The 12,363-nt window shown below is 41.3% G+C and overlaps 1 protein-coding gene across 3 annotated transcripts in view; it reads right to left on the reverse strand.

Moving 5' to 3' along the window:
* ARHGEF26 (Rho guanine nucleotide exchange factor 26) overlaps window positions 1-12,363 on the reverse strand; it is a 122,904-nt gene that overhangs the window by 31,224 nt on the left and 79,317 nt on the right. For all 3 annotated transcript variants that reach the window (XM_032344463.1, XM_032344454.1, XM_032344443.1), the window contains 2 exons: window positions 9,888-9,977; window positions 3,011-3,165 (listed from right to left, as the gene is read on the reverse strand). In XM_032344463.1, coding sequence (XP_032200354.1) covers window positions 3,011-3,165; window positions 9,888-9,977 — 245 coding nt within the window. The remainder of the gene's footprint in view (window positions 1-3,010; window positions 3,166-9,887; window positions 9,978-12,363) is intronic.

Raw genomic sequence — 12,363 nt, forward strand, 5'->3', positions numbered from 1 at the left:
GAGAGATCCCAAGTAGGCAGAGAGTCAGGCCAAGAGAAAGGAAGGGAAGCAGGCTCCCTGCTGAGCAGAGAACCCAATGCAGGGCTCAATCCCAGGATCCTAAGATCATGACCTGGACCAAAGGCAGAGGCTTAACCCACAGAGCCACTCAGGTGCCCCAAATAAATAAATCTTTAAAAAAAAAAAAAAAAAAAAAAGAGCACTGAGGTGAGAACTCTGCTCTAGAAGTACCCACATAACCTGCAGTCAGAGCTTCAACTACAAAAAATTCACTTTCTCATCCAGAAGAGCCTAACAGGTCACGTATCCTTCAGAAATGTGGTCGAAGAGACTATTAATACAGTGACCCATAACCAGCCCAGGGCTAATGGAAACTTCCTCTAGTTGTCTAAAAAAAGGTGAAAACCCCTGCCCTGGAGGACAGCCCTGCAGTCACTACCAGCTCTGCAAGCCTGGCACTGACACACAGGTCACAGAGCCGAGGCGGCCGCACCTACTGCCATCTATGGAGTGTGCTCAGCGTAAACCAGCTGCCAGACTGAGTCAGAGGAGGAAGAGGAACCGCTCTCCCAGGCGGTCTCCCCCGGTAGCCAGGAGCCTCCCTGAAGCTGAAACCCCTAGAAGACCCAGCAGCTAAGCCCCTTGGCTGAACCCTGGAATTACAATTAGGCAGTGGGTGGGTGGCTCGGCCCTCCAGAGTTGGCACAGGTAATTATCCTTTATCTGTACCTCGCAGCCAAGTCTAAATTATTGCCGTCTTCAAAGCTGTCGTATCTCCTTCGCTGCTGCCTCTGGCATGCAAAGCATTCGTAGTTGCCTCCTTGAAGCTACAGGGTAAATACGGCTGCGCATACTGTACATTTTTAACCGAGCCTGTTTATCAAGTCTCTGAGGTCTGCTTGTCACCGTCACCGTGAATTCAGGTCATAAACAACTTGAGCCTTCAGTGCTATTCTCCTAGAAATATGAGGAGCTCATGGCGAAGGGGAAAAAAGAAATCCCAGTTTGGTAAAGGCAAAGACAGGTACCAAGGTTACCCTCTTCGTTGGAGCCATATGTATATATTTTTTCCTTTCACTTGCTAATAATACAAGTTCAAACATACCTGAGCAAATACATGTGGGAGAGCTGTGGAGGCAAAACCAGCCATAACGACAAAATCCGCCGTGGAGGGCAAAGCACATGGCTGAGTAGAAGAGCGTATACCTTAATTCTCAAGTTCCAAAAGTCTATTTACTGGGTAGTTCTACGCAAGTTTGAGAATAAAAGTTGTGCTATATTGGCTTAAATACCCTTAATGTTTTCATGAACTCACTGCAGACATCATAATCAAAGCTACATTTATATTTAAGATCAGCTTCGTCCTGTCAATGTATATTTTATCAAGAAAATGAAAAGTTTAGTTCCAGCTTTTGGTCCACTGAGACAGAACAAATATTTCAACAGCTGGAAGATGTTAAAAGTCCAGAATAATGGCATTTGAAGAGTCATATATAATTACTTTCTCCTAAAAACAAAACATCTCAAAGAAAGCCAAAAAAACATGCTATCTCATAGGAAACCAAATAAACATAAAAATACAAAATTATAATCCCGCCCCAATTTTTATTTATCAAATTTACCTAGCTATCGGGACTACTGAAACTGTCCCAGGTAAGAGAAATAATTTCTTCCTGAAGTTATGGCAACAGTATTTTCCTAAGTATGAAAAACAGTAAGTAGCATCTTTAAGTATTTATCATAGTCATAGTACGGCTTTTCAGGATAGACTGTACATAATTTTCATTTCAGCTGGACACCAAGCAGCAGCTGAAATAATTTATAATACAGGCAAATTAAAAGAAGCAAAAAGAAAAGCTCATACTCTGTTTCAATTTAGCTTGAATTTTCAAGCTGAAATATCAGCAACTCAGAGGTAGAATTTAAACTATCTCATGATAAACCTGCACTTTTATTTTATACATTTATAGAGGACTGTTACCAGGTTTCTCTTTCCCCTTGTCTATCTAAACTGTCTCCCATGAATGACACTTACACCTATTTTATGCCAACAGTTCAGCCCACCATCATTGCCTTCCTATGTGAAAAAATACCACAGATTTATGTTGTTTCTCTAAGTTCACATTCTAGAAAAGATGGAGTATTTACAAAGGACCAGTAAAAAAATACTTTGCAATCCCTCAAGACACTGAGTACACTTGATGAAGAATGTTCCCTAAAGAAAGACAGAGTTGGGGCCCCTGGATGGCTCAGACGGTTAAGCATCTGCCTTTGGCTCAGGTCACGAACTCGGGGTCCTGGCATCGAGTCCTGCATCAGGCTCCCTGCTCCGTGGGGAGTCTGCTTCTCCCTCTGCCTCTGCCTGCAGCTCCCTTCCATTTGTGCTCTCTCTGTCACTCTGTTTCAGATGAATAAATAAAATCTTAAAAAAGACAGAGCTGAGGGGAGTGTGTGTGTGTGTGTGTGTGTGTGTGTGTGAAACACTCCCCAAGCTGACTGACTTTATCCCCTTCAGAAGGAAGTACTGGCGTACTGCTCTCATTCTCCAGTCACAGGGAGAATTCCTAGACCAGTAGCCATTAAGAGCAGTGGGTTTCAAATTAAGTTACAAACACTCGAATTGTGTCCCAGCTTGTTCTCAACTGGGGCAACTTTGATGTGTTTTCTACAGAAATTCTATGACAAAAGAAGTGTGAAAAACACTGATAGTGAATAATGCAAGTGCTACCTCCCCAGGGATGTCATGAGAATCCAATGATAAAATGTGTAAAATGCTCAGAACTACGGCTCGCGCACTGGAAAAGCTAGACAGAGGTTGGCAGGGATGATCTGAGTCTCGACTGGGTATGAAATTTAAAGAAAATGAAACATGGATGCTACTATGATGCCACACGGGGAAACTGTAAGTCTAACATCACAAGCTTTTAAAGGATAATCAACCCTAAAGGACAATTGAATTACAGAGCTTTAAAACCAGACGTATGGCCAGCAACATCACAAAAGGGCTTACCTTTTCTTCTTGGTGATAATGAGCACGTCATTAAAGAGAAAGAAGTAGACTTGCTGTTTAGATGTCCTTCTTGAGAAAAGCACGGTGTCTTCTACGTAGGCTGTCAACTCACCTCTTTTGACCAACCACCGGGAAGAGGAGACTAAAGGAAAAGGCTACAGAAGGAGAAAAACTCAGTGTATGAAGCCAAATGAAAGTCCTTTTAAGATTATTGAAGGGGAAGTTAAACTCCCATCTAAACAAACAATACATATCCTGGTATACATCATTACTTTATAAGTATATAACAGTGAAATATAATTAGAGAAGTACAGTATATTCTCCAAGAGAAAATGAAAGAAGAACAATTATTTCCCAATAGAAAAAAACTATTAACTTGCTTATAGGACAACTAAAACTCAATGAGAAAATATTATTGGGTCAGCCCCAAATTATTACCCTTCTGTAACTCTCAAAAGATGGACAGGGAGTCACTTAAAATGGAAAAGCATCAAAAGGAAATCTATCAGTACCAAACTGCTGCTATTTTAAATATCACAGAACAGAACCTGATAACTATAGTTACAAAAAACAAAAAAGTCTATATTCACTTTATCAACTAAAAGGATTTTATTCAACAGGAAAAACCCTACAAACTATGTTTTGTCTACTGATATTTACTTAGTCATAGTCTGGAGAACACCTGTTCTTAAGTTTATAGTAGTTTTCCTCATAGAAATTCATCCCTGACAGCATCAGGCCACTTTCTCATTATGCAAACTATGTTCTTTCAAAATAATCCATCTTCATCTCATAGAAAAGGCTGTATCCAAGGAATTACATACTGCTTTTTCTTTATTCAGTGCCCAGTTTCCAACTGAAAAACTCTCAAAACTACAGAATAATCCTTATCCTTGAGTTCTTTTTTTTTTTTTTGAGTTATCAGAAATGCTTATTGTCAAAAATCTGATTTTGAAAACTGTACCCAGAGAATAAGCAAAAGGTCTTGGACACATACATAGCTGTAATAGTTCCAAAGGCCATCCTTTTCAGGGAACAGTGATTTTAAAATAGCTAGAGAAAACTGAGGGTATAGAGAAGAAATAAGAAAGCTAAGAAAGGATTTCATACACACACACACACACACACACACACACACACACGTTCATATATGTATTTTTTAATTTTATAAAGGGACCTTTGTAAGGAGGTTGCTCATCAGTTACAGACTATTTTCCTGAAGGTTTAGAAAGGAAGATGAAAGATCATGGTTGACCTCAAACTTTCGAAGTTGGCTATTAAGGGAGTTCATGGAGTTTCCAGCCCCCAAATCGCAAATCAAACAATTATCCAACTGGAATGGCTGAGACTTAAAAGGCAATAACAGAGAGATGCTTAGACAACTCAGGAGGACCCTACCATCCCACCCCAGAGGTCACCACAAGGGATCACATGTCGAGTTTGGTCCCATGAAAGGGCTGCAGTTGTGGAGAACACAGAGCTAACTTGCTAGCACGTGTAAGCCTACAGGATACACTGAGGGAGTTCTTCGGCTCAGGTCCAGTGTATATGCCACCCGAGAGCGGTTCTTGGTTCAGGAAACAAGGGAAGAATATCTTTTATTCTATATAGTTTTAAAAACAGATTGATTTTTATGGACTCCTCACATTCCATGAGGCAAAAATTAAGATCTAAAATCAGCAGCAGTTTTCAAGATGTCAATGCTTTTTTGAAAGCAAAAATCTGGCATTATAAGTGTTGTTTGTTTCCAAATTTACTATTAGGAGATTAAACTCATTTCAATAGTTTTGGGGGTTTTTTGTTTTTGTTTTTGTTTTTAAAGAAGAAACTACTAAAATGACCAAAGAAGAGAATCCAGACAATCCATGGTAGAATAAATGAATGACCCTAGTTAAGAAACTCTGACTAGGACTAACACTAGAAAAGAAATACATGAACAAAAATATTTCCTTAAAAGTCCTGAAGTAATTTCTATGGAGAAAAGACTTTTCATTCTTTTTGGTTTTAAGCAGCATCTTAGAAAACTAGCTTCTGCGTAAAATTTAACAATTTTATAGGCCAGCAAGACAAAGAAGAGTTGCTGAAGAATAACTTTTTAGTCAAGATAAAATTAATCATTTAAGCATTTTAAAGATTTATTTATTATTTATTTGACAGAGAGAGAGAGAGAGAGAGAAAGAGATCTTACAAGTAGGCAGAGCAGCAGGCAGAGAGAGAGGGGGAAGCAGGCTCCCCACTGAGCAGAAAGCCTGATGCAGGGCTCGATCCCAGGAATCTAAGATCATGACCTGAGCCAAAAAGCAGAGGTTTAACCCACTGAGCCATCCAGGCACCTCCATTTAAGCATTTTAAAGTGTACATGTAATTCGGTAACTTTTAGCACATTCACAGTGCAATGCAATACTCATCACCACCTAATTTCAGAACATTCTCATTACTTGAATGGTAAGTAATTGGAGAGGGAGAAAAACCAAGAGAGAATTTTTAACTATAGGAAACAAACTGAGGGTTACTTGTGGAGGGATGGGGTAACAGGGCGATGGGAATTAAGAAGGGCACGTGATGTGATGAGCACCGGCCGAGGAATTATTGAACTCCTCATCTGAAACTAGTGATGTACTATATGTAGGCTAATTGAATTTAAATAAATAACTAACTAAATAAACCCCTATATGCAGTAAGCGGTCACTCTCCATACTGCCCTCTCTCTCCTACCCAGGCCCTGGGAGCCAGTAATCTACCTTCTAACCCCATAAATTTGCCTATTCCGGATAGTCCATATCAACAGAATTATTGAATACAGGACCTTCAATGTTGGCATGTATCAGAACTTTAATCCTTTTTTATGGCTAAACACTACTTCACTTTATGAATGTAGCACATTTTATTCGTCAGTTCATCTATTTTCTTTTTTTTTTTAATTAAAGATTTTTATTTATTTATTTGACAGAGAGAAATTACAAGTACACTGAGAGGCAGGCAGAGAGAGAGAGAGAGAAGGAAGCAGGCTCCCTACTGAGCAGAGAGCCCGATGCGGGACTCGATCCCAGGACCCTGAGATCACGACCTGAGCCGAAGGCAGCGGCTTAACCCACTGAGCCACCCAGGCGCCCCAGTTCACCTATTTTCTTGACGAACATTGGGGTCAATTCCACTTTTTTGGCTATTATGACTAATGCTGCCATGAACATTCACATAAAACCTTTCATTTGAATGACTGTCTTCAATTCTCCTGAGTATTTACCAAGCAGTGGAATTGCTGGGCCATACGGTACTCCTACTTTAACTTTTTGAGAAGCCACCTATCTTCTGTAATGCACAGACTTTTTAATACCTCAGACTTCTGCATTTGTCCACTATATCTTGGACTTCTAGTTATAAGCCAAGTCCCCAAATAATGACCAGGAAACCTATCCACCCACCAATACACCACCCCACTCCATTGCACTTAATTTATGTTTCATGGTCTAGCCCGGCATCCTCAACTTCCCCATGTGCTTATTCATAAGGCCAAACTTTCCATTACAAGACAAAAAAATATTCCTCCCCAACTCTGAGGAGGCAACTTTTGGAGAAAGCTGGGATCTAGAGGAAAAAACACTCGGATCTAAGGTACAAACTGGTGTCTGATCTTAACTGGTGACCAAGTTTTTCTCCAGAACCCTCATTTCCTTCCTACTGCCAGGGTTCTTGGATGGAAAGTCTAATCTGTTTAAACAGTTTCACATCTTATTCACTCTTCATCCCTCTGCAACATGCCTACCAGGCCTATGAAACTATTCTTTCTTTTTTAATGTTAAGTTAGTCACCATGCAGTACATCATTAGTTTTTGATGTAGTGCTCCATGATTCATTGTTTGCATATAACACCCAGTGTTCCATGCAATAGGTACCCTCCTTAATACCCATCACTGGGCTCACCCATTGCCCCCAACTCCCCTCCCTTCTAAAATCTCCCACTTGTTTCCCAGAGTCCATACTATGAAACTATTCTGACAAAGAATCTGAATATTTACCTCTTGCTTACTGTCAATCAGATCTGTTCCAAGTCCTTTATATAATGAATTTAATCCTCACAATAACTCCCTAAGGGAAAGTAACTATCATCAGTCCCATTTTAAGGTTCAGAAAACTGAGACATAAAGTAATGCCCAAACTCACAGAGCTAGTAGCTGCTGGAGTTATTTTCTAATTTGCAATTTCCTAATTTTTTTTTCCCCTTAACTTTTTCTTATCTCTCTGAGCTTATACACTGAAGATACTTCTTGTCTATATGTGAGTTGCAAATATTTTTCCAGTTTGCTATTTCTCTATTTTTTTAAGTCTTATTTTTCTCTTCTATAGAAAAATTTTTAAAATTTTTTTATATATATGAACTTACCAATTTTTTTAATGACTTCTGGATTTAGAATAAGTTCAAAAGGCCTTTCCCATGTTCCTGAAGTGTCGCTTCCCTGCTTAGAACTTTTCAGTGGCTCCCAGATGACCTTGCTCAGCTGTTCCTCTTGGCACATAAGGCCCCCCAACGTGAGCTGCTGTGTACTGCTTGACTCTGCCTTCTCCCCCTGCACCCCATGCCTACCCACACTGGATGCATACAACTGCTGGGCTAAAGCAGCTGAAGCCATGCCCTGTGCATTTGTTCCTCCTTTTTACTTCTGTAAGACCCTTCCTAACTCACCTTTCAAGATTCAGCTCAAAGGTACCTCAGGTATGAAGCCTTGCCTGACTGCGACTAGCTCCCCACGTGGCCCAGTATGTCTCATGGGTAGGGCTGACCACCCCTTCCCATTGAGAGTGTTCTCCCCCCACCCAAAAAAAAAAATGTGCGGGGAGGAATCAAACCATAAAATTCACTCTTAACTATAGAGAACAAACTGAGGGTTGCTGGAGGGGAGGTGGGTGGGGGGAATGGGCTAGATGGGGGATGGGCATTAAGGAGGGCACTTGTTATGATGAGCACTGGGTGTTGTATGTAAGTGATGAATCACTATTCTAAAACAAATTTTTTTAAAGAAAGGAGAGAGGTTCTCAATTGTCTTCCATCCACAGAGACAGCAGCAGACGTTGCAGACTCCTGTGTACTTCAGGGGTCTTCTAGTAGACTGTTAAGTTTCCTGAGGGCAGGGATCCGGTTTTGGTTTTCTGGCTGCCTTCCACAGAGAAAGTGCTCACAAAATTTGTTGAAGCAACACATATGCTTGGACAAATCATTTGACTTCTTCAAACAGCTATAGCTTCTCCTCTTTAAAATGAACGGAATAAAAATGTCCACTGTTGCCCATAAAGTGCTATGGAAATAAGATCCTCAGCTTTTATGTATTCCTAAGTAGTCTGAATTAAGGGTCTTATTGTAAATCGAAACACAGAATATCTTCCTTTAGGCTTGCAAATATTTTAATCATTGAACCAAAAGAAAACAAAAAACCCCAAATTCATGAACTCAATTGATGTTAACCATATATTTTTAAGGATCCGTGGGGTAAGCATTTTTCAATTACAAATTAATTTGGGGCTCTAGAGAAACAGAGCTTAAAGATATCTCAAGCCAACAGATTTTCAGTAAAGAAAAATGATCAGGGAAGGGATTTATCATCTTTAAAAATCGAAATGGTTAGGAATTTATAATCTTCAGAAAGGATGAGATAAAGCTTTTGATGTCTAGGTATATTTTCTAAAATACTTAGAAACGAATTACGGAGAAGGACAAGTTTCTCTTTGAGGGATGGAGGAAAGATGGGTTTGGAAATGGCTATACATTTCTGTAGAAGGCCATGATGACAAACTGCATATGTGCATTTGTTTTTCACAAGTACACATCATCTTCCGTTCTAAGAATTATGTGTCACGTTCCTGCCTCTCAACCGTTGTAGTCAGGATGTTCTGGTGAGAGTTTACACTGATCTTCAAGTCAAGACACAGGCCCCTCCGCCTGATTCCATCACCACTAGCCCAGTGATCCCTTTAACAATTAAGTATTCTCTGGGCTTTATATTCCTCATTTATAAAATAAAAGCATACAGCTCTACTGAACCAGTGGTCCTCCAGCCATAACAGCAAGGCAGAGAATCTCCTCTCCGCACAAGACCATGAAATGCTGATCCCTTTCACAGATACCTACCACGCAATTTAGGAGCACTTTTACTATGAAAAAATACGACTAGTCCCTTTAAGTTGCTTAATTAAAGTTACAAGTTACAAATACAACAGAATCACAATCGTGTGATCCCGCATCCATGCAGAACTCAGTTGTGAGCCAACAAAGGACTATGACCCAGATTTGCCATTAACAGTCATTTTCTTCTTTACACATCCTGTCATCCACTCCTAAACAGTATCGACAAGCAGGGAGAGGCAGCACATACCCAAAAAAGAATTATGGAAGAAAAACAAATTTGAAAAGAACACTCCACTAACAATCTTTTTCTTTTCTTTTCTTTTCAGAATGGAAGAGGAATATCTTTACCTAATTGAGGAGAACACGCGCTACAATTTATGGATTTTGTTTGTTTTGCAGGACGCTTTGAGAATAGTCATGACATCACCTATCCATTCTAAAATTCTTTTTTTTTTTTTTTTTTTAAACTACCCTTTTTCCTAAATTTAGGGAGGCAGGGTGAGGGAATGTGCTATTTAGATAAACCTAACCTTGTGGCCTGGAGAAAGGCAACTTTATCTGGTGACCATAAGCAGGAGCAGAGCTGCCTGGAGCTTCTGCGATGCCCTCAGCCGGTGCAGTTCCTCTCCAGTCAATTTATGGCCCTTCTTTGAAAAGCAAATTCCTATGCACTTTGTTGCCCTCAACTATCTGTCTCTATTTACATAAGATTTAAGCAAGAGCAGCAATAAATCTGTTTATGAAGAAACACGAGAATACCTTAATTTTAAATTCGAGCTGGGAGTTAATTGTGTACATCATTTCAGTCCTTTCCATCTTCCGAGCTCCTTCATTGCACAGTCGAACCAGCTGAGAACAAAGAAGAAGAAGGACGGTTAAGAGGTCAAGGAGAGAAACCTCCATCTCAAATGCAGATCTCTCGCAGGAAATAAGCTGCACTTGGGAAGCTCCAGAGACTCACTTCAGACAGTTAAAGAACTCACAGTCTTACACAGTGAAGACATTGTACCCAGTTATAGATGGTGTCATTAAGATGTGAAGACAGAGGGGAAAAAAAGTCCTGAAAAGTCTCCGGGACACATGTGCTCTGAGGGCTCTCCCACAGTCTGGTCTCTGACCTTCTGGCTCCTTTCCTTTGTCCTCCCTCCTCTCCTTCCCCAGGGAAACCTCAGCCAGCCTCAGGGCAAGCTTTTCCTCTCTCCCCACTTCCAAATCAGACTATCAATTGCAAAGGCAAATTTTAAGCAGAGTCCTACCTGCAAAGCATGTGAACAGGGTGCCAAAAGAGGGAAGGCTCTGGGTAGAACCCAAGGATCGATGATTTTTCAAGGATGGCCAACCTAAGGGAAATTCAGTTTAACTAGAACTACTGAACTACCTAGGAACTGAATGTATTCCAAGACGTTTAATGGGGGCCTGTAATTTATAATAAAAAATTCATTTGGTCTTGGTTTTTAGTTCCCAGCACACAGTCCCTTCAGCCCTTGTAACTTCCTATATAAGAGCCAGGGGGGCATCTTTAGTTATAATATGTAGTTCTGTTCCCAGTTCCTGAAAGCTCCAAGGCCATAATGCTGAAATGAGTGTCTTCCTATTCCTAACAAGCCCCTTTCAACCACATCTGAATTTACCTTAGTGAGGTAGCTTGTAGAAACCCCCTAAGGATAAGGCTGGTTGTCAGAGGAGCCAACCAAGTGATTACAGAGAGGGTTGTAACTTTCAGCCCCACTAGACCCTCCCCAACCAGACTTTTGGGGACGGGAGTAGGCTGGCGATTGGCTTGACCACTAATCGTCAATGATGGAATCAATCATGCCTACAGAATGAAACCTCCATTAAAAATTCCCAGACTGTGAATTTCAGAGAGCTTCCAAGTTGGTGTACAAGAACACATCTGTGTGCTGGGGGGCTGGTGAACCTCACACTCCATGGAGACAGAAGCTCTGGGCTCGAGACCCTTTCAGACCTGGTCCTGGCGTTGGTCTGGGCACAGTGAACACCACAAGCAAAGGGCTGATCATGGTAAAGTGATTCTGTGCCTGAAAAAGGAAAAGAGCCTGACACAAGGAAGATGGCACAAGATGAAGGGACAGAGGCCAGGGTCAAAGCACACAAGTTCTTAACGCATCTGGACTGCATTCCGAGTGCAAAGAGAAGCATTACTCACAGGCTTTCAGCAGGGGAGAGAGAGGATGCAATTTATGCTACAATCACAGGCTTTCCCCAATGTGTTTGTTCAATTCCCTACTGATGGACGCTTAAATGATTTCCAATTGCTTAACAGATTTCTAGATTTGGGGGGTACCCCTATCTTCAGTTACAGCTTATATTTCAGTCTGAACCTGGAGTCCACCGATGCAGGGATGGATGGCTACACCCGGTCACAAACAAGGGCCAAAAACACCCAGCGTAGGATTAGGGGCAATCTGAAACTGCAGTATGCTGAAAGGATTAAGTATGCTGAAAGGGAATTTAACCAGGCGGCCAAGGCTCCAGACATTTTCACAAATTCTCTTGAGGAATATGTTCACAGCTCCCGTATCTATGTTCCTGAATTTGGTCTGTCCCCTGGGTTCTACCACCAACTACCAACTACCTATATGGCCCACAGGCAGCTCGAACTCTAAAATGAGAATGACCAAACCTACACACCCCCTTCATCACCCCCTCCCTGTGGTCCCGTGTCCTCTAGGCCAGTGACTAGTTAGTTCTAGCATCATCCACCTTCCCAGTCCAAAACCCTGGCCCTCACTGTTCTCAGTCGCCTCCTTCTCCTTTGTCCTCTGTAACATTTCCCTCCCTTTGCCTTGTGCCCAGAACTCGGGCCCAAACCCCCTCTTCCCTGGATTACTGGCCTACTAATTCTCTGTCATCCATTGATCCTACCCTACCCTTACACATCCTGATGATAACACTATCAATCCTTGTAAGTTCAAATCTGATCATGAAATGCCTGGGCTATAAAATCCCTAGTAGGCTCCCCTGAGCTTTCAGAATTAGGTCTTAGCAACACCATGATCTGGCAACTGCTCTTATCCTGGACCTCAGCCCTACAAAATTTCTGGTCAAAGCACCACATTCCATCTTGCCTTTGCCCTTTTGCATGTGTGATTCCCTCTGCCCGAACACTCTTCAGTCCACTCTGTCCAACCGATTCCTTCTTATCTAGATTTATAACCCCCTACCTATCTCTCAGGACTTATCTGGGACAGTTTCTCTCCAAAGAGAATGGAGA

Source organism: Mustela erminea, chromosome 1 (genome assembly GCF_009829155.1).
Source record: "Mustela erminea isolate mMusErm1 chromosome 1, mMusErm1.Pri, whole genome shotgun sequence".
Taxonomy (NCBI): Eukaryota; Metazoa; Chordata; class Mammalia; order Carnivora; family Mustelidae; genus Mustela; species Mustela erminea.